Source organism: Protopterus annectens, chromosome 12.part0 (genome assembly GCF_019279795.1).
Source record: "Protopterus annectens isolate FY-2018-M chromosome 12.part0, PAN1.0, whole genome shotgun sequence".
NCBI lineage: Eukaryota > Metazoa > Chordata > Ceratodontiformes > Protopteridae > Protopterus > Protopterus annectens.
Genome location: NC_056746.1, coordinates 420,041,728 through 420,068,049, shown reverse-complemented (window position 1 = coordinate 420,068,049; position 26,322 = coordinate 420,041,728). Strand labels below are relative to the sequence as shown.

Sequence of the window (26,322 nt, the reverse complement as noted above, 5' to 3'; positions counted from 1 at the left end):
ATCGGTAGTCGGATGGCTTACCGAAGCAATTTCAGAATATGGAGAACGAGAGCGAAAGAATTTAGCAACAAAGATAGCCTGACCACGAATAGTTTGGGCGTTTAACAAGGCAGAAAACAGACAGCTAGAAACATTGAGGTCTGGGCCTAAACAGGTGACGCAGTAAGAATGAAAATCTCTGTAAGGTATTTGCTTTCCACAGGCAAGACAACTTTTTCTGACATCGGTTACAGCAAGAAAAAAGAATCCCCAATGGGGTACTTAGCTTTAGAAGACTTCAGGTTTGAAACTCGAAAAACGAAAATTTCAGGTAGTGGCTGACCGGCACTTGTGAACTGCTTCTGCTTTGGGTTCCCGTGCGGCAAGAACAGCTGATGTAATGGCTTCGGCTGCATGTTTTATACCCCTGACGACCTGACGTCATGGAAGAGGCAACAGCATCTGACACACAAATCAAGACTCTGGTATTCGGGCCGACTGACAGCTACCTGCAGGCAGATAACCCAAGTGTGATGACTGCAACAGTGAAACACGAAGAACATCTGTAGATTCATTTAAAGACCTGGATATAGGGGTAGAGCCAGCTTTGAGTTTTTCTAGTCGTATCAACCAAATTGTCTAAAGATAGTTAAAGAACAATAGGTTATATAAAAAGATTTATAAAGTCAAGGAAATTAGTAATTATGAAGTCATTGTTTGTTAGTTACATTGGACTGAAATTCGACTACGGAATAACAATATGGAAACCTTATATCGGTCGGATCCACTATGCATGAAGTCCGGAGGTCGAACAATGACAATGTTGAACTCAGATACTGTCGAAGAACAAATCCTGCCCCTATCTCGACCTATGTTAATGCTTGTTCCTAGGTCAGATTCGGGATGTAATTTGACAATATCGGAATTCGTCACAGTGAATTTCACAGACGTGGGTCGATGATACAATCATTTGACCGAGTCCACTTCAATATTTTGATAAACTGTTAGTTCTCAGTTAAATATTGCAAAATCTGAGGAACATTTGGCACGGCTGTATCTGTTCCTTGTGCCTGGTTCCAAGCACAGAATCTCTTCCATTTTCCAGCATAAGATTTTCTAGTACTAGGCCTTCTGGCTTCCAAAATGACATCCATCACAGCTTTGCTGAGAGGTGTGTTTAGTATGACTACATTATCCGCCATGCTGCCAGGTTTAAAGTCTGGCGCTGGCTGTGTAGGATCTGATTGTTTTGCTCGGACAGTAGATGCGGTACTTGAGGTAGGGTCCAAGCTGGGCATTGAGACAAGCTCCTTAGTACTGGGTACCAGTGCTGGCGGGGCCAATCTGGTGCAATCAGTATCATCTTTGGCTTCTCCTGTCTGACTTTTAGGAGTACCTTGGGGAGGAGAGGCAGAGGGGGAAAGGCATATACTGATAGGTTTTTCCAGCTGAAGGATAGGGTGTTCACTTTCCATGCTTGTCTGTGATAAATCCTTGTGTATAATCTCTTTAGTTGGTAGTTGTGAGGAGAGGCAAATAAGATCTATGTCTGGGCATCCCCATTTTCTTGTTATCATGCTGAAGACTTGTGGATCCAGCTGCCACTTTTGGGGATCCATGAGGTTTCTGCTTGGTTCGTCTGCCAGAGTATTTTTCCTTCCTGGCAGGAATTGTGCCTGCAGATGTACTTGGTAAATCAATGCTGTGTCCCACAAAGTCATGGCTAGTCTGCAAAAGGGGGTAAGAATGTGTGCCCCCCTGCTTGTTTATATACTACATGACCGTGGTGTTGTCTGTCTTTATCAGTAGCTGTCCTGATCGAAGTAGGTCCTTGAAGGCTGTCAGGGCATTTTGAACAGCTAGCATCTCTTTTTGATTGATATGTAGATGCATTTGGTTTGAGGTCCATGTCCCCTGAATGCATCTTCCTGCCATGTGGGCCCCGCAGGCATAATCTGATGCATCCGTTGTTAGTGTTTGCCTGGCTGGGGGTAATGTGAACGGCTGTCCCTTGTTTTGGTGACAAGCCTTTGCCCACCATCGAAACTCCTGTTGCAGGCAGGGAATGAGAGTAATTATAGTTTCCAGGCTGTGGCAATGTTGAGTCCAAACACTTTTTAGGTACCACTGAAGTTTCCTCATATGCAGTCTTGCATATGGAATTAGTAGGATGCAGGATGCCATGAAGCCCAAAACCTGCAGAATTGTTTTTGCAGATAACTGGGCCTTTGTTGCTAACATTTTGAAGTAGGTAGTCAGTTGCCTTTGTTTGTCTGGCGTGAGATAAGCCATCTGGGCAGTTGTATTTAAGCTTGCACCCAGGAATATTATCTCTTGAGAGGGTACTTGTTTTGATTTCTTTTCGTTGACTGTGTACCCTAGGCATGTTAGGAGCTTTTTCACAAAGGCTAGATGCTGTAGAAGGATGTCCTTGTTCTCTGCTTGAATTAGACAGTCGTCCAAGTAAGGATATATTTGTATTCCTCTTTGTCTGCAGAATGCAATTACTGGTGCCAGGCACTTTGCAAAGATCCTGGACGCAGTAGATAAGCCAAAGGGCAGTGCAGAGAATTGGTAATGCATTCAGCCAGCCTTGAATCTGAGGTATCTTCTGCATATTTGTCTGATTGAGACATGCAGGTATGCCTCTTTCAGGTCTAAAGTTACAAGCCAAGCGTTCTTGCCCAGCATGGGCAGTAGGTGCTGCAAAGTCAACATTTTGAATTTTGGTATATCCAGGAATCCTGTATTAAGAAACGATAGGTCCCATATTGGCCTCCAGGCCTTGTCCTTTCTGGGTACCAAGAACAGTCTTGAGTAAAATCCTTGTCCCCGCTCTTGCTCTGGCACTTGTTGAATGGCCCTCATATCCATGAGGGATAAGACTTGTTTTTGTGCCTCCGCCCATTAATTTCTTGGCAGATCTGGCCAGCTGTTTGCCTTTGACAGGATATGGAAATGGAACTTGTAGCCTTGTGACACGATATTTAGAACCCACTTGTCCTGGGTTATAGATGTGCCAATTTTGAGAAAAAAGTGCTAATTTTCCCCCTAAGGATGCTGCCAGGAAATAAGTGCTTGGTGTAGGCTGGGGGAAGACATTGGGACGGTTTCCTGTAAGGTTGTGATTTGTCTTCTCCACTTTTGGAGGTAGAAGCACCCCATTGCTTTGACCTGTATTAACCTTGCGCCTGGGATTTGCCTCTAGGGCGTCTGGGTCTGCCCCTTTGAGGTCTGTCTGACACAGGAAAGGACCAATTCTTTGTTGGCCAGTGTCTGCTAAACCTAGGTGGCTGTACTTGTAAGAAATCTTTGACCGTTTGCATAGATTTAGCCTTGTCCTCCATTTTCTTTAACACCTCTTCTGCCTCAACACCAAACAAAGAATCATGCTTTAAAGGTGCATCTAATAATTTAACTTTAACATGATCAGGCAGATTTTGTTCCTTTAACCAAGCATGCCTTCTAATTACAGAGCCTGTAACTGCGGCCCTGCAGGAGGCTTCTAAAGAATCAAAACCACATTGCAAAGTATGCTTTCCAACTTGTTCAGCTACATGCAAAAGATCCTGCATTTCCTTGTTTTCTGCACATTCAGAGTTTAACAACATTTTCTGTTTAAGCAATGCCATGACATGTTGCTGATATTTGAGCATATGAAACTGACAGTTTAAGGCCCTTATAGCCAAGGTAGCAGATGTGTAAACCTTTCTTCCCCATCTATCCAGTGCCCTAGAATCCCTGTCAGAAGGGGTAGGGTTTTTTGCAGCGGAAGCCTTAACTCCCTAGGGACCCTGAAAAATAGTTTCTAGGTCTGCAGCAGGGTTTTTAAAAAGAAATTTATGTGAGTCAGGAACCCTGTAATATCTGTCAGGCTTAACAAGAACTGGAGGTAAGGAGTCAGGGGTAAGACTAAACTCTGAAAACACATCATCTACAATGTCTAACACAGGAGGGATGGCTAGTGGTTTGTGCTGAGGTAGTAACAGGAAATCTCTGAGCCTCTTTTTAGACTCTGAAAAATCTTGGCTCCCCCAGTGGAAATGCTTCCTCATGGTATGTAAGGTTTCCCCAAAGGAGTAGTCCTCAGGAGGAGAAGCTGAAGGTATGGATTCTTCAGCATCAGAATCCTCATGGGGGGAAAAAATATTCCTGATCAGAAGAAATGGAAACCTGATCTGAAGATTCATAGTCAGTCTCTTGCCTAGGCCTCTTATCAGGAGGGGGATGGGAACCCCTGATCAAGGTAATCAAGTCTTAGGCCATTTTGAGCATCTGTGTTTTGGGCATGGAGGCCTGTCCACGTGGCTCTTGAGGTTGCTTCTTTGCCTTTGAAGGTGCTTTAGTCTTTGCCTTTGAAGTCGGTTTAAAGTATAGATGTTTGGGTCTGAATACACCCTCAGAAGCCGGTCCCTGCTCAGTGGCTCCAGACCCATCTGAAGGATTAGCGTCCGAGGCTCCAATACCTTGAGTTTCCAGCGGCATGGCCGACTCCACGTGGGTGTCGGCAGCAGCCTGCGACTCTAAAGTAGCGGTCGTCAGGGGCTGCGAAAGTGCCTCACTGAGAACGAGCGAACCGGCGACTGGCTAAGGAGAAGCATCATCTTTGGACCACGGCTGTCTTTCTTTTTCTTTGCATTTTTTGTGAATGCCGGTAGTCGGATGGCTTTCTGACGACATTTCTGGATAATTCCGGTACTAGATCCACAAAAAAGACAAACTTGCGAACGTAACCAGAAGACCCAAAAAGCAGCGTTTCAGAAAAATGCAGTAGTTCACAAAATGAATGCTAGTAAACGCTTAATAAGCTGAAGTACTCCACTTGGTATAAAAATCCCTTAAGGCAGAAACTCGATAAATTCCATTTATTATAAAAGCTTTAAGTGCTAAAATAAAATACACTTTTCGTCGCACAATGATGCACAACTTCCTCAGAAGACAATAACGGACTGCTATTTACTCCTTTTATAGTGTGTTAACAACCATATTCTAATTAAATGATAGTTAATTAAATAAATAGATGAATAAATAAATTTAACATTCCTAAACATGCTTTGTTTGATTGTATTAACATAATACAAATGAATTCTAATAATGTATGTATATTGTGGTTCCAAATACTAAAGAAATAAAAAATTGATTAACTAATTATAAATAAACACTGAAAACACTCATACAAGAAACTCATAAAAAATATATATATATTGGACAGTTCAAAATATGATAATATAGTTATTAAAAGCAAGTAAATAGATGAATACGTTACACCAGTATAATTCCTATATACAGTGTGTAACTAACCTTAATGAGTGCACCAAGTAAATCTCGTTGTTAAAGGCTACAGATAAAAGTTTTTTATATATATGAAAGTCTAGTGGGTAAACTTCATCATTTAAAGACAATCATATATATTATTCATTCTAAAAAATGAACCTAAAATTAAATAAACATCGGTATTATACCTTAATTAAAAAATCAAATACTAATAACTGCTAGTTATTAATTAGGACGACCTATATGTTCTAAATATTGAAAGTGCCACCAAAGTAATATATATAATCTATTATAATAAATTAATATAATATAATCCTCTTAAAAAAACATAAAAAAAATTTTTAATGTTTAATATTTAATATTTAATATTTGCTATGAAATATCATATCAACATTCATATCAAAATTCATGTCTCCATTTCTAGAACTAGTTATTAAATAAAACAACATTAATGGGATTGCATCATAAACTATCGCTATAGATCAATTCCAGCAAGTCATCTCTCCATGTTTTTTAACCTCAGCACACATTTAATAGAGGACATTTCATTAATTCCTGGGTATTTGTTTGCACTAGTTCTTAACTGCCACACTAGTTCCTTTCTTTCCAATTTTAAAGGTTCATAGTTGCTTCTTGGATCTTCATTTATTTGCTCTATAACGTTAAATTTAAAACTATGACCTTCATTTTCTAAGCAATGTCTAGCTAGTGCATTTTCCAACTTATGTCTACTAATACAATAGTTATGTTCATATATCCTATCGCGTAGTTTCCTATCTGTTTTGCCTATATAGAAGGCTGCACACCTCACGCATTTTGCTTTATAGACAACTTGTTTGCTATTACAATTGTATTTATTCCTAATTTTGTAAGTTGTTCTATTAATCGTGAATGTGCAGCCCTCTTCTATAAACTTACAGAAATTACAACTTCCACATTTATTTATTTAATTAACTATCACTTAATTAGAATATGGTTGTTAACACACTATAAAAGGAGTAAATAGCAGTCCGTTATTGTCTTCTGAGGAAGTTGTGCATCATTGTGCGACGAAAAGTGTATTTTATTTTAGCACTTAAAGCTTTTATAATAAATGGAATTTATCGAGTTTCTGCCTTAAGGGATTTTTATACCAAGTGGAGTACTTCAGCTTATTAAGCGTTTACTAGCATTCATTTTGTGAACTACTGCATTTTTCTGAAACGCTGCTTTTTGGGTCTTCTGGTTACGTTCGCATTTCTGGATAATTAAAACTGCGTCCAAAGTAGTTTAAAGCAAAATCATACCGACGCTTAATAGTGCGTTGGTTAAATCTAGCACAAAACCGACAACCCAGAAAGTTATGATCAGGGCCTAGGCAAGGAATACAGTAAGAATGAAAGTCCTTATGAGGTATTTGCTTCCCACAAGAAATACAATTATTACCTTTTTCTGACATCGGTTCTGGAGCAAGAAAAAAGTTTCCCCAGTGGGGTACTTAGCTTTACAGAAGACTTTGGATCTGAAATTCGAACTCGAAAATCTCAGGAGTCGGCCGACCGGCACTTGCGAACTGCTTCTGCTTCGGGCACCGCGCGGCAAAAAAGACTAAAGAAAATGGCGTTGGCTACATCTTTTATACCCCTGACGACCTGACGTCAGGGAAGGGGGTGACGACAGCAGACACAGGACCCAAGACTTTGGAATTCAGGCTGACTGAGGGCAACCTGCTAGCAGGATTACCCAAACGTAATGACTGCAACAGTGAAACACGAAGAACATCCATAAGGCTTTATTTAGTCACATCAGTAACCTAAAAGGAAAGGCCAAGGCCAAGATTTCTGCCGAACTGGTCGTTAATGATACCACATATGCAGATCCTGTGGACACCGCTAAACTGTTGGCCGACAGGTTCTGTGAAAACTTCACTCCCCTGTCCCTGTCACACATACCCTATGACATCCCTACCACCTGTTCCCAATCTTGTACCTCTGAACAGCAGGTCGTAAACGTCCTCTCTAAGACCAAAAACACAGCATCTATGGGACCTGATAACACCTCAGGTTGTATCCTCCATGGGCTCAAACAAAAACTATCAACACCATCGGGTACTTTATTCAGTCAAAGTCTAAGCACCAGCTTCGTCCCAGCTGAATGAAAAAAAGACACAATCATTCCCTTGCATAAAGGTGGTGCTTCCACTGACCACAGGACCTATAGACCTATTAGCCTGACTAGCCTTATCTGCAAGGCTATGGAGTAAATCACCATGGACTCAATAAAGACATAGGTAATCTCCAAAGACTTGATCCTACTCAGTTTTGATTTGTCACAGGGACAGCATGTCTGTTAAAAATGGTGGACTTCTTCGAGACAATCACCAAGGCCCTGGATGAGGGAAAATCTGTACATAGAGCCTACCTAGGCTTAGCCAAGCCTTTTGACACTATCCACCACTCAGGCATCACTGACAAACTCACTCAGCTAGGTATCAACCCTTACATCTTTAGATGGGTCGCTAACTGGCTCACTGACAGAACAAAGTCAAAATAGAGGAATCTACCTCTAACAGCAGACCTGTAACCAGTGGTGTTCCACAAGGATTAGTCCTGGGACCTCTATTTGGAAACTATTTCTCTGAAGTACATGCAAAAATTAAAGGTGTTTCCTGTTTCCTGATGACTGCAAACTGGGAGCGGTCACAGAATCTCCAAATGATATCAACATCCTACAAGAGGGTCTTACATAAACAAATGATTGGTGCCAAAGTCATGGCCTTAAACTCAAAGCAAAAAAGTATTATCATCCCTTTCGGTAAGAGCAATGTTTCTGCTAACTACCTCATCAATAGCAACACCCTAAGTATGCCTCAGTGGTGAGATCTGGACACACAGGTTGACAGCAACCTTATCTTTTATCACCATGTCTACACTGTGGTAAGATGGGCATTCTACATTGCTCATCTCATAAGTAAGGGCACTGCCTCCAGAAAAAAAAAAAAGTTATAACTTCCCTGTACTCTTCCCTCATCAGGCCAAAGCCCCCTTTGGTATATGTACATTCCAAACCCCTGCAGCAATTGGAGAGACCATAAAGGTTCCTCACAAGGAAAATTCAAGGTCTTCAGCATCTGTCATATGTGGATCATCTGAAATCACCTTACTCTGTTTCATACAGACTACTCAGAGGGAATCTCTGCCTCGCATACAAGGCAATCTCTGACCCTGCTTTATTGGAAATGCTGCATATCCACAAGTCAAATGGTACATGGGTTACTCGCTCTAAAGACCTTAACCTGGTATGTGACATTAACATAACCTGCTGGAGGGACAGATGTCTCCCAGAGGTTACCACACCTTTGGAACAGACTGCCACTTCATGTGAAACAGAGCACCTCATTGGGCCTCTTCAAATGCTATATGGGTAACTAGAATTTCACTCTGGGGGTTCCATCTGTGTCCCTTTTGGACACGGGCAATAGGTGTTGACTGTGGAAAATAAGGGTAAAACTTGGCTAGGCTTGTAAGAGCACTAGGGCCATTAGCCAAGTAACTTCCTATGATCTCTGAGAATGCTTGGGATTATCAAAAAGTAGCACAGAATCAGAAAACCTATGTAGAAGATTCTAGAGGCCTGAGAAGTGTACTAATTGCTTCTCTGACAGAGTAGCTGATGTATGGAACAAACTACCAAATTACATTAAATCAAGCACTATTATATTAAAGCAAGCACTACTTTAGATATTTTAAGAACATCCTGGACACTTATGGGAACAACTGTTTTGGTATATTGTTAGGCTAGAAGGGCATTACTGCCCATGCCTGAAATTGAAATATTTGCACGTATGCATTGTTAGGGAGGCTAGAGCTATGAAAATATGTACTAGAAGATGAGAGACAGGGACTCACACTCTGACATAAAACAATAAAGGGGTGTGGACAGAGGGCATCTGAGCTGCAACAATGATCCATTTGAACATCTACTGTTATGGTAAGCTTACTTGAACAAGTGTAGCATGTTCATCATTAGATCACTGTTGCACTAACCTAAGCTATAAGGAATGAATATGTACAAAGAAAGGGTAAAGGAAGAAGGATGACAGTCTAGGAGCCCTTGTAAAATGCTAGTAGCAAACCCTGCCCTAGCTCTACAGAAAGTCAATTTAAAGTTAGGGTTACCACCTGTCCCACTTTGCGAGGGACAGTCCCTCTTTGGGGATTTCTGTCCTGCAAAACAGTTGTAAAAATGGCAAATGTCCTGAGATTTTAGGACAAAATTATTTCCTATATTTTATGTAATAGTTGCATAAAAAGTACAGTTTTGTACCTACCATAAATGTAGATGTTCGAGTGCTAATACAGCTGCAGTCATAACAGATGGGTTCTCCTGCCGTCAGGCGGGTCCTCGGTCGGCCGAATTCCAAAGTCTAGGTCTGGCGTCGGTTGTCGTCGCTTCTTCCCTGACGTCAGTGCGCCAGTGGTATAAAAGAACCAGCCGACGCCATTTTCTTCAGTTTTTCTTGCCCCAGATGTCAGGTGCCCCCAAAAGGAAGGCAATACATAAATTTGTGTAATAAAGCAATGCAATATAATCAAAATACAGTAGTTGCAAGCAAATACACCATAAAAGAATACCCCAATCAGGTTGTATGAGGAGGTGTTAGCCAATAGGCCTGTCCCAAGAGGGGAAGGAGGGAGGGAAACCTGGACTGCAGCTGTATTAGCACTCGAACATCTACATTTATGGTAGGTACAAAACTGTACTATGTTCATCGTGCATACAGCTGCAGTCATAACAGATGGGTAGAATCCCAAAGCTAAGAAAGGGGTGGTAGGCACTAGGTGGAACTAGGAGGAGGCAGAATGCCCTGCAAGACTGCAGTGGCAAAGCCTGCTCTAGTTTTGGAGTATAATGGTAGCTGGTAGTGCTTGGAGAAGGTATGCACAGAACTCCAAGTGGCTGCTTCCAAAATATCTTTGGTAGGAACTCCTCTGAGGAAAGCTGCAGAGGTAGCTGTGGCCCTTGTGGAGTGAGATCTGATGCCTGCAGGTACAGTTTTACCATGAAAAGAGTAACAAAAGCGTATGCAGTGGGCTATCCATTTTGAGATTGTCTGTTTGGAAATTGGCTTCCCTTGAGCTCCTATAGCATAGGACACAAAGAGCTGTTCTGATTTTCTGAAAGGCTGTGTTCTGTCCAAATAATAACGCAGCTGTCTGTGGATGTCCAAGGAATGTAGTAGTCTCTCCCCTTTGTTTTGAGGATTAGGGTAGAATTACGTAAGTGTATAGCCTGATTCAGAGCTACCCTGGATACCACCTTTGGCATAAAGGATGGGTTGGTTCGTAAGGAAACTCTGTCCTGATGGAAGATGATAAAAGGCTGCACAGCCATGAGGGCTTGTAGTTCCGATACCCTACGAGCTGAGGTGATAGCCAGAAGGAAAGTTGTTTTCCTGGACAAATATTGCAAATCTGTTGAGGCAGCTGGCTCAAAAGGAGGCAAGGTCAGCTTTTCTAGAATGAAATTGAGATCCCAAGCAGGTATTGGTTGTTTCCTTGGGGGTTTTATATTCTTAGCCCCTGTGAGGAACTGTCTTAAGAGGGGGTGAGAGAATAAAGGTGGATCAGTGTTGTATTCTGCAGAAATGGCTGAGGCATGGATTTTGATGGAGGAGAATGAAAGTCCACTGCTTAGCAGCTCAGCTAGATACTGTAATATTTGAGGTAAATTCAGTTTTCCAGGATTCTGGCCCTTTTTCTCATTCCAGGCACAAAACCGTTTCCATTTTGCAGAGTAAGCTTTTCTAGTAGACGGCCTTCTGGCCTCCAAAATGACATCCTACACCTCCTTGGAGAGTAGGGTCTGTTGTGATGTTAAGGAATCTTCCATGCGGCCAGACTGAGTGTTTTCAGCTGACCGTGAAGAGTTTTGAAGCTGTGCTGAGTCGGAAGAAGAGGCGTTAGAGGTAGGGTCCATGGAGAAAAATGTGTCAGGCTCCTCAGGAGTGGGTACCAGCGCTGTCTTGGCCAGACTGGAGCAATGATAATCATCTTTGGTCTGTCTGCTCTGGTTTTTAATAGAACTTTGGGCAGCAGAGGAAGAGGTGGAAAGGCATAAACTGTCATTGTTGTCCAACTGAAAGAGAGAGCGTCCACTCTCCAGGCCTGTAGATGAAACGTCCTTGAGCAGAATTTCGTCAATTGGTGATTTCTGTGGGAGGCAAAGAGATCTATGTCTGGCCTTCCCCATGCTTGAATTATCTCTGTAAAAACTTGAGGATGCAACTTCCATTCGTGTGGATCTGTCATATTTCTGCATAGGTTGTCTGCCAGCGTGTTTTCCTTGCCTGGCAAGTACTGTGCTTGAAGTTCGATTTGTAATTCCAGAGCCATGTTCCAAAGTGACATGGCCAGCCTGCATAGGGGGTATGAATGTGTTCCTCCCTGTTTGTTTATGTACCACATTACTGTGGTGTTGTCTGTCCTTATCAATAGCTGACCTGGATGCAGAAGGTCTTTGAAAGCTATAATAGCATTTATTACTGCTTGCATTTCCTTTTGATGTGAAGGTGCTTTTCTTTTTGGGACCATTTGCCCTGAATGCACCGATCTGTCATGTGCGCCCCCCAGGTGTAGTCCAAGGCGTCTGTTGTGATGACTTGATTTGCTTGAGGCTTGCAGAATGGGAGACCTGTGTTTGTTTGGCATGCTTGAGCCCACCACAGAAATTCCTTTTGAAGACATGGAATTAGTGGTATTATTGTTTCCAAACTGTGGCTGTGTTGAGACCATAGGTTTTTCAGGTGCCATTGAAGTTTCCTCAAATGCAGCTTTGCACATGGGATTAGTAGGATGCAAGATGCCATGAATCCCAGAGCCTGCAGGATTTTCCTTGCAGTCAGCCTGGTGAAATTTGCTAGTGTTCTGAAATAGTGAGTTAGTTGCCCCTGCTTCTCTGGCGTGAGGTAGGCCATCTGGGTGTTTGTGTCCAAGTTGGCACCCAGGAAAATTATTTTCTGAGATGGTATTAGCCTTGATTTCTTTTTGTTGACTGTGTATCCCAGAGAATTCAACAACATTATTACAAAAGCCAGATGTTTCAGACGTATATGCTTGCTGTCCGCTTGGATCAGGCAGTCGTCCAAATATGGGTATATTTGTATCCCTTGAAGTCTGCAGTAGGCAATTACTGATGCCAGGCATTTCGTGAATACTCTGGGCGCAGTAGATAAGCCAAAGGGCAATGCAGAGAATTGATAATGGGTTGAACCTGCAAGAAATCTGAGGTATCTTCTGCAATTCTGTCTGATTGGGACATGCAGGTATGCCTCCTTGAGGTCCAATGTTACCAGCCAAGACTCCTGGCCCAGCATGGGAAGAAGCTGCTGTAATGTGAGCATCTTGAATTTTGGTACGAGTAAAAATGTGTTTAGGGCGGATAGGTCCAAAATAGGTCTCCAATCTTTTCCCTTCCTTGGAACCAGGAATAGTCTGGAATAAAAACCTTGACCTTGTTCGTGAGTAGGTACCTCTTGAATAGCTTTCATGTCCATGAGACCTGAAATTTGTCTTTGTGCCTCTGCCCTTTGATTGTGTGGCAGGTTTGGCATGCCTCTCATTTTTGGAAGGGTGTGAAAATGGAATCTGTAGCCTCTGTTTATAATGTCCAGGATCCATTTGTCTTTTGTGACAATATGCCAATTTTTTGAAAATAATGCCAGTTTTCCATCTAAGGGTGCTGCCGTTTGAGCCTTGCTTGGCCTGCAAAGGGGAAAGTCATTGGGCTTGCTTTCTGAATGGCTGCGAACTATCCTCACCACCTCTTTGTGTAGGAGCTTGCCATTGTCTGCCTCTAAACGATCCTTGAGATTGCCCTCGGGCGCCTGTATCTACCTCTTTGGGGTCTGTCCGTGGCTGGAAAGGACAAATTTTTGGAAGGCCAATTTCTACTGAAACATGGAGGTTGTACCTGTACAAAATCTTTCACTGTTTGCATTGATTTAGCCTTTTCCTCCATTTTCTTTAATACTTCCTCAGCTTTAATACCAAATAATACATCTTTTTGTAGAGGGGCATCTAGTAATTTAGCTTTGACATGATCTGGTAAGGTTTGCTCCTTGAGCCAGGCATGTCTACGTATGACTGATCCTGTAACAGCAGCTCTACATGAGGCCTCTAGAGCATCAAAACCACATTGCAAGGTGTGTTTACCCACTTGTTCTGCACTATGCATCAAATCCTGCTACTCCAAGTCTGGTTGTTCAGGTTGTGACATTTTACTTTTCAACTGTGATAACAGAAACTGTTGGTACTTTAGCATATGGAACTGGCAGTTTAATGCCCTCATGGTTAAGGTGGCCGAGGTGTATACCTTTTTCCCCACCTTTCTAAGGATCTGGAATCTCTCTCGGAAGGTAATGGGTTTTTAGCAGTGGAGGCCTTAATTCCCTTGGGGCCCTGTGAGATAGTTTCTGGGTCAGCCGCATGGCTTTTGTATAAAAATTGGTGTGAGTCAGGAACCCGGTAGTACCTGTCAGGCTTGACTGGGGCTGGAGGTAAAGAATCCGGGTTAAGGCAGGCCGAGTACACATCATCTAGTGCGCCTAAGACAGGAGGTATAGCCAGAGGCCTGTGCTGGGGTAGCAAGAGAAAATCCCTAAGCCTTTTCTTGGAATCCGAGTACTCTTGGCCTTCCCAGTGGAAGTGTTCCCTTAAGGTATGCAAGGTTTCCCCAAATGAGTAATCCTCTGGGGGACAGAGGGAATGGACTCCTCAGCATCAGAATCTTCAAAAGGGGAGTAAGAATGTTCCTGTTCATCAGAGTGCTCTGAAATAATGGAGGCCTGGTCAGCGGAGGGGGATTCTTCCTCCACTCTGGGCCTTTTGTCTGGGAGGGGGGGTTGAGAACCCCTGATAAGAGTAATCAAATCCTCAGCCATTTTAAGCATCTGTTTTTTAGGCATGGGGCCTGGGGAAGGGCCCTGTGGAGCTTGTCTCTTAGAATGTATGGCTGCTTTAGACTTAGTGAAAGCCTTGATAGAAAAAGAAGAGGAAGGTCTGAAGACACCTTGAGAGGAGGCAGACCTGTCTACATTTTGAGATTCACCACCAAGAGTGGCTTCGGTATCTGTAGTCGGGGTGTGGGCTGAGGAGCCAGTGACCTCGGGCACAGAAGACACCGCCAATGAAGTGTCGTCGGTAGGCAGGGGCTGCGTAGGCGCCTCGCTGAGAACCGGACCACCTGTAGTCGGCTTTGGCGTGGTGTCGGTAGAGGCCGCGGACCTCGTGTGTCGGTCCTTATCTTTGCGTTTTTTAGACAAAACTGGAGTCGGAGTATCCGACGACATAATATAGTTAAATTTTTTGCCAAAATAGTGCTGGGCGAACTCCGCCCGACGCTTAATGGTGCGGTTGTTGAATGTAGCACAAAAACGACAGACCGAGACGTCTTGGTCTGGGCCTAAGCAAGGAATGCAGAGGGAATGAAAATCCTTATGTGGTATTTGCTTCCCACAAGAAATACAATTATTAACTTTGTCTGACATCGGTCTGAGTCAAGAAAAGTTTCTCCAACAGGGTACTTAGCTTTCAAGAAGACTTCGGTTGTAAAATTTTCGTAATTTCAGGAGCTGGCCGACCAGCACTTGCGAACTGCTTCTGCTTCGGGCACCGCACGGCAAGAAAGACTGAAGAAAATGGCGTTGGCTGGTTCTTTTATACCCCTGGCGCACTGACGTCAGGGAAGAAGCGACGACAACCGATGCCAGACCTAGACTTTGGAACTCGGCCGACCGAGGACCCGCCTGACGGCAGGAGAACCCATCTGTTATGACTGCAGCTGTATGCACGATGAACATCAGTTATTCTGTATCTGAAACACCTAAGTGTTATAAGAAACAGAATAAGCAACTAAAATGCTACAAGAATAAGCTTTTATTTAGGCAAAAAAGCGAAGCTCTATCCTTTGTACTGGCCGTGGGTGTGCTTCGGCCTGCAAAATCTGAAGTTTGTACCAAAAATGTCCCACTTTGGGCATTTGAAAAGGTGGCAACCCTAATTTAAAGTCTGAAGACAATTTGCTGCCATTAGACTATAGTCCACCCTTTCCCAAAAGCAGCAGAAGTAGCAGCAGCCCTGGTAGAATGGCCTGCGCCTTTTCCTGAAGCACCTTGTCTTGGTATGATCAATAAAACTGAATGACATAAGACAAACATTTAGACACTGTTTAGACACAGACTGTCCCCTTTTCTTACCTGTCTAAAAATAAACACCTGATTAGAATTTCAGAACTCCTTTACCCTATTCACATACGGTCATAGTTGCCTATGGATACTCAAGAGTACACATGATTCTCTCTCTTGCTTTTTTTTTTATTCTAGAAAGAAATCATGGAGATGAACAGATTTAGTGGGCAAATATTTGATGCCCCTTTCAGAAACTGTTTCACCTGAAATAAAGAAAAAAAAGGGGATTCATAGGCAAACAGGAAGAAATAGCTGAAGGATTAATAGTAACAGAAAAATAAGAAAAGCTAGAGGACCTCTCACAAATACTGAAGAACCGACTGTGTTTGAGCCTTAAAAGGATCTCGATTCATTCTATGGTGACTACAGAATCTCTTCTCCTTAGAAAAATTTGACTTTCTAGTTGTAGGTTTCTTAGCCTCCTTGAAAACCAACAAGCCTAAAATATAACTCCATCATCCAGGTTATGAGCTAAAGAACTTGAAGAATGAAGTCAATCAGAAAGCTCTTCACTTGTATAAAAGTTAATCCATCCTGTGAGTAAGCTCTGTGGTAACTGCCCACGGCCACTTTCAAAAGAAGGGAGAATGACTGTTACCTGGATCAAAAGTACTATTTTTGGAGAGTTCTTCTGAATCTTAAATAATTCTGGTCATCACAGGAAAGAGTGGAAAAGTATACAAGAACATTAGTTTATGGAAATGAAAAGGCACAACTTTCCAAGCCTTTCTACAAGAAGTCCTAGCAACGAAAGTAGAGTTGTCTAAGTAAGCAACCATAACAGTAGATGTTTGAATGATCACTGCTGCAGTAGCCTTAGCTATTGGTTGCATACGGCATAGGATATAACAGCCTGCCAACTTCCAGACCTTCAGAGCACCTTCCATGCCCCAAACCACCAAGCCTGCAGTGCTTTCATGCCAAAAGAGAGAGGGAGAACGAGCCCCAAGCCACCAAGCCTTCAGCGCTTTCATGCCAAAAGAGAGAGGGAGAATGAGCCCTGAAAGGATAATAGGTTCATAGGTTGGTACTAGGCTATCGGCCCTAGGGCCTATACAAGCCTAACCAAAACAATTCCCTGGATATTTCTTTCCACAATATTTACTTCCCTGGACCCCTGTCTAGCAGGGCAAATGACGTGATCCCAGGGGTGAATTTCCCATCTCCCATCCAATCATCAAGGTTCCTTTTGAAGACGGCCAAGGAGGCGCTCTGCTTGACATGTATGGGCAGTCTATTCCAAAGTATGGGGAGTCTCTGGGTCAGGAACCTATCCCTCCAGCATGTTTAGTTCATTGTGATGACAAGGTTTAGATCCCTGGAGCATGTGGCTCTGAAGGATTGGGATTTCTTTAAGTGGAGCATTTCCAACAGCTCAAGGTTTGACATGGCCTTGTATGTTAAGCAGAGATCGCCTCTGAGTAGACGATATGCCACAGAGTATAGCTGGAGTTGTTTAAGACAGTCAGCATAGGGCATCTGCATTAGGCCTGTGACTCTTTTAGTGAGGTATTTATGAGGCCTTTCCAGCTGTTGCAGATGTCTTGTGAGGTACATACCAAATGGGGTGTTGCACTCTACAGTGGTTCTAATGAGGGATGAGTACAGTGGGACAATGGCCTCCTTTTTATTGGATGAAAAGCCCTTAGTGATTAGGTGGGCCACATACAAGGATTTTCTGACTGTTGTGGCGATGTAGTTATCGAAGGTGAGACCATTGTCCACCTGTGTCCCCAAGTCTCTCATCACACTTTTGGTGTTTAGTGTACTGCCACCTATGTGGTAATTCATGGGTACATGTTTTTTCCCAAAGGGGATAACTATACATTTCCTGGCATTAAGCTTGAGCCCATGGCACTGGCAACAAGCATCTGTTTCTGTAAGGCCCTTTTGTAGGATATCCGCATCATTTGCGGATTCAATAATGGCTCCCAGTTTGCAGTCATCTGCGAACTTTGTTAGCCAGAGTCCCTTAGTATTGGCCTGTACTTCAGAGAAGTAGATGCCAAACAAGAGCAGTCCCAGGACTGAACCCTGAGGTACTCCACTTGTCTGGAGCTGGATTACTTTTACAGTCTGGGTTCTGTCAGTAAACCAGTTGGTAACCCATCAAGTGACATAGGGATTTATGCCCACCTTAGTAAGTTTATCTAGGATTCTAGAGTGGGGGATGGTGTAGAAGGCCTTGGCGAGGTCCAGATAGGCTGTGTGCACCGCCTTATCCTCGTCCATAGCTCTGGAGACCGATCCAAAGAAGTCAGTCAGGTTCAGGAGACAATATCGGCTCTTCACGAACCCAAACTGGGTGGGGTCCAGTATTTGAAGGTTGCCAATGTCATTGTTTATAAGTTCCATGATAATGCGTTACATGCCCTTGCAGATCAGGTTCGTCAGACTTATGGGATGGTAGTTCCCAGGATCCAAAGTAGATCCCCCCTTGTGGAATGGGATAACTGTAGTTATGCACCACTCAGTGGGCACGAAGCCTGAGGTGAGGCTATGATTAAACAGGACACTTAGGTGAGGTGCCAGTTAATTTTGTAGTTCATGTAATACACAGCCTGGGATATCATCTGGTCCCATGAATGCTGTATTCTTAGCTTTGGAGACGGCGGTTTCTACCTGTGTGGCCATGAATTCCGGAATTTGGCAATCTTTTGGTATTGAGATGGGCCCTTTAGGAGGAGAGAGAGGGGTGAAGTTGGCACTATATCGATCTGCCAGGATATTTATGGAAATGAAATTGCTGACAATAACAAAAAAAAAAAATGTCCACACCCTGGCATAAACAACACACCAAACAAGGGGGAATGGACGGAGGGAGCAGCTACTGCAGCATTGATCATTCGACCATCTACTGTTACGGGAAGTTTACTTCCACAACTGTACTATATTCATCACACTGATCACTGATGCAGTAGCCTTAACTATATGGGTGGCCTACCCTACCTTACTACATTTAGGTGGTGAAAGGAGAACAGTCAAAGAGCCCCTAAAGAATGGCCCTAAAGAAGATTGATCTAGACCTAGAGAAGGAATCAAGCTAATAGTCCTTTGTGAAAGTATGTGGAGGACCAAGCTGCAGCTAGCACCAGTGATCAATATGATGAACATCCTGGATTTTAAGAGATAGTTTAGTGATTTGAGAGCATTTAATAATGGTGACATCTCTTTGATGTTTGTGCGTTTCTTTTCTTGATAGTTAAACAGTTCCTTCACTTTCACCTGTTTGGAAACTGCCCCCCTCATGCAAAATCTAATGCATCTGTGATTACAGGTTGACTAGAGGTTGGCAGGTTGAAAGGGAGACCCAGACAGAGATACCAGATTCGCCCACCAGCGAATTTCTCTCCTGACAAAATTGAGCACCTGAATCTAAAAGGATAGACATCACTGATGTTGGGTCCAGAGTGATTTGAGGAAGCACTGAATTCTCCTCATACATAGTTGCAGAGAACATGAATCCTAATAACTTGAGTTAGTCCCTGGCTGTTGTGAGACCTTGGTTGGAAAATGTCAGACACTGTTCCTTGTACAATTCTACTTTGTCTTTTGTAAGGAAGGAAATCATGAGACATTTATCTAAGAAGGAGCCTAGAAAACACTATCCTGAGAGAAGTAACGAGGGGTGTTTTTTCTGTGTTTACTTGAAAACTTAGACTGACAAAAAGAAGACATTCCTGACAGTATAGAAGTGTCTGCAAAAAGAAGGTCAGTCATCTAAATAAGGAAAATCTATATTTCACTGTAATAAGCTATTAATGGAGCCATACACTTTGTAAACACTCTTGGAGCTGCTGAAAACTCAAATGGTAAAACAGAAAACCAGAAATGTGAAAAAGACACAGAAAATATTAAAAACTGCATTGGGTCCTGAAACTTGGAATGTGATCACATGCACCTTGCATGTTTTATTTCTTAATTATTACTCAATTTAACATTACTCAGACTGCTCAAGTCCTAACTTCCATGAAATTTCATTGTTCCTGAACATATTTGGCATGTACTGTCCTCCTTCAGATTCCATGTATTTCTATTTAGTACATGCCTTCCCATTTCTAAAGATCCCACCTCCATTTAACTAACACTTTTACAACATTCAAAAATAATTTGGTTATGGCTGGTTTAGCTACAGATTTCCATTTCCTAATAATTGCTTTTTGGCAGCCAACAGCATTAAATGTAGTAAGGCCTTACTATGTCTAGGCAATTCAGTTTCTACTTTTCAAATCAACTCAGAAAAAAAAAAGCTTTGGGAAGGTGGCTGAATGTCCAATCCTTGGCATACTTCCCATACAGCTTAGATAATACAACACTGATCTTATGACCAACATCTAGAGATGTCACTTATATCAATCCTGTATTTCTCTCATTTCAACAGTTAGTCTAAAAAGAGGAAAAAGTAATCTGAACCTTATAACTTTTGTCTTGGTCATACAACATGATGTTTTAAGAGAGGCAGCTTTCTAATGTGCAACCAGAAGCTTAGGATGGTGGTAGAGTCAAAACCTCAAAACACAAAAGATGTACTGTAATGTGGACTGTGGGTAGAGTCAAAATGTTTCTGTATTACGACTAAAAAATGATGCAATTTAACCTTTGTGGCTAAAAAGTCAAAATACTAAGGTGCTCCACTTTTTCTCACACCTGCATGTGCTGTCAGCTATCCAAAAGGCAAGGACAGGTATGTCAACCTAGAGACCAGTTTTATTGGTAGAATAGCTCTGAACCAGACCAGCATTTGTTAATCTGCTATACAGGAACTGTGTGGATTACTCACCATAATATTTTTTCATAGACTATACCAGTGGGAAAACAAAGAAAGAAAAGCCTCTTGGACTCCAATTGCCGAAAAAGATATCTGTTAATACTTTTAAGTCCTACCTTTATGTTTTCACATCACCTCTCCTTAACCTTTACTGAAGGAAAATTAACCGAAAGCTTATTTCATACAAATTTTTCTTATTCAATTCTACTCCAGAAAAAAACTATGATCTGCAAATTGTGCTGACATACCTGTTAAGCCAAGGTCACCATTTTCTGGATCTTCTAATTCTTGGTCAAATGATGAAACATTTATGTCATTAAAATTTAAATCTAATGCAGTACCTGCAAAGATAGACACAGTTGTAAGGGAAATGCAAACAATGCATAAACATTTATCAAATTCTGAAATACTCTGGAAAAAAAATTAAAGAAAAATACATTATTCCTCAGCTAAAATATTAGCTTTCACTGCAGTATACAGAAACAAATTAAAACAACGTTTTCCAACAATTTTCCCAGTCTGACAGTGAATGTTGAACTTGCTACTTCAAAGTAACACAATCACCAATGTAGAGTAAACTGAACTTTACTTCTCAAAGTGCTGTCCTTAAGGCCTTACTTTCTCCAAATCTGTCTTGTGTAAGACTTTCTACCTACCAAATTCAAAACAGCAGTTACAAAAATACAACTAAAATAATACCAGTGTTCAGAACTCTGAATTCTATGTGCATGACATGGGTCTAACCAGAGATCACTCTTCTTTCAGACTGCTGTTGAAACCTACTTATGGAATTCATCACTATGCTGAAAGAACAAACTACTATCACATCACTTTCTCTTCTGCAACTTCATGTAGAGAAGACAGAGAAGAAATCACATGTGAATGGGGAAATCTTGGAAAACTAAGCAGGAGAACAAGTTTACAAGACAGAGTAGCTTCCCATTCTGATTAACAGTACATCTCCCCAGTTCACATTTTATGGAATGAGGGCACCATTTTTTTTAAATGAAACCACATGATTGAGGTGATCACCAGACTACTTTTACCCCTCAGCCAAGTCACAAGGGCAATGGTAAATGCAGTAAGTTGTGGATAATTACAGTAGCAATCAAAAACATGTTTATGAAAGGCAGAAGGAAAACAAAGGACTCTGGATTAGTGATACAGTGGTTTATAAAGATGCAAGTCTAGCAAGAGAAAAGATAAGCTAAGTCCAAGAATTACTCTGCCCCAAGGAGGAGAGCATATATCCCTCCTTGATGATTGCTAGCCAGTTTGGGCATTTTTTCAGCAAAAACTTACACAGGAGGATCCACATCACTGGCTGATGCAAACCATGATGTAATGCATCTGAAATGCAAATGTGCTTGTCCACAGAGCTCGCCAGTTCATCATCTAGCAAGTACTACCCGCAAAAAGGTAGATTTGATGCACCTTATTAAACAATATTTATCCACCAAACCTGCACTGAGCTCTCACAGCTCATGAAGGACAATTTATCCTTAAGGAAATGGTGGAAATCCTGAGCAATGAAGGATGGACTTCTACTAGATCAACCAGTAATGCAAAAATACAATGGATATGTTTAACTACAAGGACTTCGCTACCTGCCAGGTCCTTCATTGGGCTGAACTGCGAACAGTACCACCTGTGTAGTAACAGCAGGAGACTGGAGTCAGAACTCTGAAGCCAGAGACTCTGAAGTGGCTGAACTCCTGAAGTCACAGTCAATGCAATGTTTGATGTTAAGCATGTGCCAAAAACCAAGGGGCTGCAATGCAAATTCCAGCAAATAGGCATTCTTGAAGAAACTTATGTAGTCACTCCAATGCAGTACACTGGTGGACTCCTAACCTTAAGAGGGCATATAACAAATGGAAAAATCATCATGTCCAAAATCAGAAAAAGCAACTCTCATAACAACAAAAGCTCACTATTTAAACTAAACAGTAAACTAAGAGAACTAATTAAATCCAACACCAATTCTGATGTCAAGATTACATGTCAGGCTAAAGACAACCACAAGGCATTTTGCAGTTATGTCTGAAACCTCAAATGTAACATGCACCAGTGTGTTGAACTGGTAGCAAATGGTACCACCCTCACAGAGTATACTGACAAAGCAAACCTGCTGGCTGACAAATTCAGTTCAAACTTAATCTCCCTCCGTCTTCTCCAGGAAATCCCCACCAACTATTTGCAAGGAGCAGTTTATGGCAGCACTTGTGAAGGCCAAAAACACAGCCTTGTCAGGGCCCAACAATATCCTGGGGTGTCTCCTAAATAGCTTGAATTATAACCTATCAGAACCACAAGCCAATTTTCAACTACAGCCTCATGACAGGCTGCATATCAAGTGAATGGAGGACAACAATGGTTATCCCCATTCACAAAGGTGGATCAACCAACCAACCATGGAAACTACAGACCTATTAGTTCAACTAGTCGAACATACAATGCCAGGGAATGAATTATGACAAGAGATGATCAACACAGACACTGGCAACCTACAAACACTGGACTCATTCTAGTTTGGTTTGGTCAGGGGAACGTCACACCTACTCAGTGTGGTAGACTTGTATGAGAAGGTAACCAAAGCAATGCTCAACACCAACATTGGCAACCTACAAACACTGGACCCATCCTAGTTTGGTTTGGTCAGGGAAGCGTCATGCCTACTCAGTCTGGTAGACTTGTATGAGAAGGTAACCAAAGCAATGGATGAAGGGAAAATGGTGCATACTGCCTATCTAGATATGGCATTTGAAATAATACCCCATTCAGGTAATGTAGACAAACTCACCAAACTAGTCATAAATCCATACATAACTTGAAGGACTGCCAGCTGGCTCACAAACAGGACCCAAGTCAGCATGACTTATGAGACCACTTCCAAGAAGAGGTATGTCACCAGCAGAGTACTACAGGGCTCCATGCTGGGCCTTCTCCTGTTTGGTATCTACTTCTCGGTGGTCAAGGTTAATATTAAGGGCCTAGGGCTCACCAAGCTTGCAGACGACTGCCAATCAGGAGCTATCATAAATTCCCCCATGACACTAACATTCAACAAGAAGATCTAACACAGACAAATGACTGATGCCAAAGCCACAGATTAAAACTCAATGCAAAGTGCCTTTTGGGAAAACATCAAACCAGCTAAATTACTCCACGAATAAAATATCCCTAAGAGAACTGGGAACATAAGTACACAGTAATCTGGCCTTTGAACACATAGCCAAGGTGCTAAGAAAATCATTCTATGTTGCCAGAATTTTATAAGTAAGAGTATGGCATCCAGGTCCAAAGAAGTTATAGTACCACCTAAGCACAAGAAAATTCACCAAACAGTGGTAGAGATAGACCAACCAACAAAACACACACTTTAATGGCATGTGAAATAAAACTGGAGAAATATCTTTAGCATATCACAGATTTATTCTTCGGTTTCATCAAATATAATAGACTTCTTCAGAATAAACTCATAAAACACACATTTATTTTATAAAACATTTAAACCAATGAAAACATTTTAAAATTTTCACATTTAACGAACAATTAAAAACCTTAATTTACTTATGTTTTAAAGACATATACACCTAAAATTCACACCTCTACTAAAACTAAAATGAATCACATAATGGTGCACTCAATTTTCTGCCTTCGATCTTTAAGAAAACATTTAATATTAATTGCATCATTTTTTACATCATTTAAACCTGGAGGTTGATCTTCTAACTTTAACTGCCATAATGTCTCTTGCTGTTCAATTTTGTTTTTATTTTTTGTTTCACTTGCCATTAGAGTATTTTTCTGTTATATAGTACCACTCTACTCGGCTTTTATCAGACCCACCATTGAGTAGAACGCCCCCTTCGACAATTAACTGACTAGGCATATGCAAAAGCTGGAAAGCCCACAGAGGTTCCTCATTAACAGATCACCTTAGAGCCCTGTCTCTATACTCTGTCTCCTACATGTTGTTGACAGGCGATCTGTGCTTTGCATACAAGGCATCCTTTGATCCAGCCCTGATGGAGTTTTTGCACATCTGCAAAATGAATAGCACCAGAAACACTAGACACAGGTATTTAAACTTTCCTTGCAACATAAACACAACATGCTGGTGAGACATATGACTCTACAAGGATCCCCATCTATGTGAAGCTTAGTCCATCACTAACCCTATACAAACTGACCCATGTCTCTTGCAGAGAGAGGCCAACAGTGAACATTCCCTAACATACCCCCAACATAACAGTTTAGCAACTCCATAACACACATACCTCTTCTAATACATTCCTCCAAGTTAGATGCACAAATTACAAGAGGATGCAACTGGACTGGGTTGCGGGGCTAGACTTATACAGGCCCTGGTGGTAGCTAGGCTGGTATATACCTATGAACCTATTACACAAAATGGTCTCAAGCTCTGATGTACAATATGCATCAGTGATTGCCTCCAAGAATAGGCAGGCTTTTCAACAAGGGAAAGATACAAAACTCCCTTGAACAGCTGTTTGACCAGCTGGTGCTAAGACACAATTTTGTCCCGCACAAGAACAGACACCACAGCCAACAAGTTTAGCAGACTAAGGGACTGACTTTAGCAACTAGGCCTTGAGGAAGAGCCTGAACATTCTTGTTCAAAACATAAGTGCTTGTTTCCTTATCAACAGAGCCCTTTCAAGTTTTTTTCCCTCTGGGTTAGCACGGGGCAACAAGAATGAGTTTTGGTGTTTCTTCCTTGCTCTTTGTGATGAGGCAAGGGATCAAATGAAAAGGCAGTAAAACGTACAAAACCTTCTGTACATCACAGATGAAAGAAAAAGTTCCACCACTACTTCCCCTTACCATATTGCACAGAACAAAAGATGGAAAGAACTGCTTTATCTACCATTTGTGAGATTGTAATCTCCACAGTGTCCCCACTTTAGAAAGACCCTGACCAGGGACAGTCTCTGAACACAGATCTTCAAGGCAGAACTGGAGACTTGATCAGAGCATCCACTAACTCATTCATGCTCCTGGGAATGAAAAGCAGAGAAGGATGCCCTTGTACATGGCCCAGTGCCAAAGTAGCATCACTTCCCTGCAGATGGGATAGACGTTTATCCTCATTTACTTGATTAAATATCATACAATTGAACAGTTTGCCTATGCTAACAAAGAACGTCTGGAAAAACAGCTGTTATTCTAATTTTTCAAAGCCAGCATCAATACTCAGTGTTCCAAATAGCTGCGTAGTGATGCTTGACACCAGTACAAGGCCTGATAAAAGTTGTCCCTACAGGTATGTCTGACATGGACTGATCTTACTAGTAGGACTCTTTTCTGCAGGACCACCTACAGGTTCCAGCTCATGGTTAGAAGGCTACAACATAAAGAACCCATCAGTTCCTTGTGACGATTTTCCAAGCTGCAGTATACTTGAAAAGGACCCCCATTTCCCAGCCATCAACAAAGGAGGTGCAAGACCAACATTAGGACTGCTGCTGTCAACAAACAAATTTTGCCAGCACCAAAAGATTCAAAACTGACACCAGAGGGCAGTTTTTGGATGCCAGAAGGCTTCATCTTTTGAGGTTGAACAGCTTTAGAAAAGTGAGGGGTGGAAATGGCAGCAGAGGAATCGGAGATGTCCTCCACAAAGGCGAGGTCTTATTTCCTTTTTAAGGAGATCAACAAATTAGGGCTAAGCAAGCTGGCCAAAAAAGCATGGCCTTCAAAGAAATGGCAATTCCTTGTAACTCATTCATGTTTACATCAACGATCTCTATTCATTTGTGCAGTACTTAGGCTCAATTACTTAATCTGGAACTTGTTCAATTTAAAGTTTTTCAGATATTTTTTCTGTTTAAAGCAGAACTGATCACTATCAATCCTCCCTGCACAGGGGAATGTTACAAGTCAGTGTGAGTGTTACCTGTTTTGAAATGGTTAAAAAGACAATCTCAGTCAAGCCATTTTGCATAGAAATGTACTTGAGCATGCAAACCTAGTGAAGGCATGAAAGAATCCATAATTACTCTGGGACATATGTTCCAACATTAAAGCCATGGACACGGTCTCATGAAAA

General features: G+C 41.9%; 1 protein-coding gene across 1 annotated transcript in view; it reads right to left on the bottom strand.

The window, feature by feature from the left end:
- UNKL (unk like zinc finger) overlaps window positions 1-26,322 on the bottom strand; it is a 2,026,838-nt gene that overhangs the window by 541,835 nt on the left and 1,458,681 nt on the right. The window contains exon 12 of the mRNA XM_044089534.1: window positions 20,495-20,587. Within this exon, the coding sequence (XP_043945469.1) occupies window positions 20,495-20,587 (93 nt within the window). The remainder of the gene's footprint in view (window positions 1-20,494; window positions 20,588-26,322) is intronic.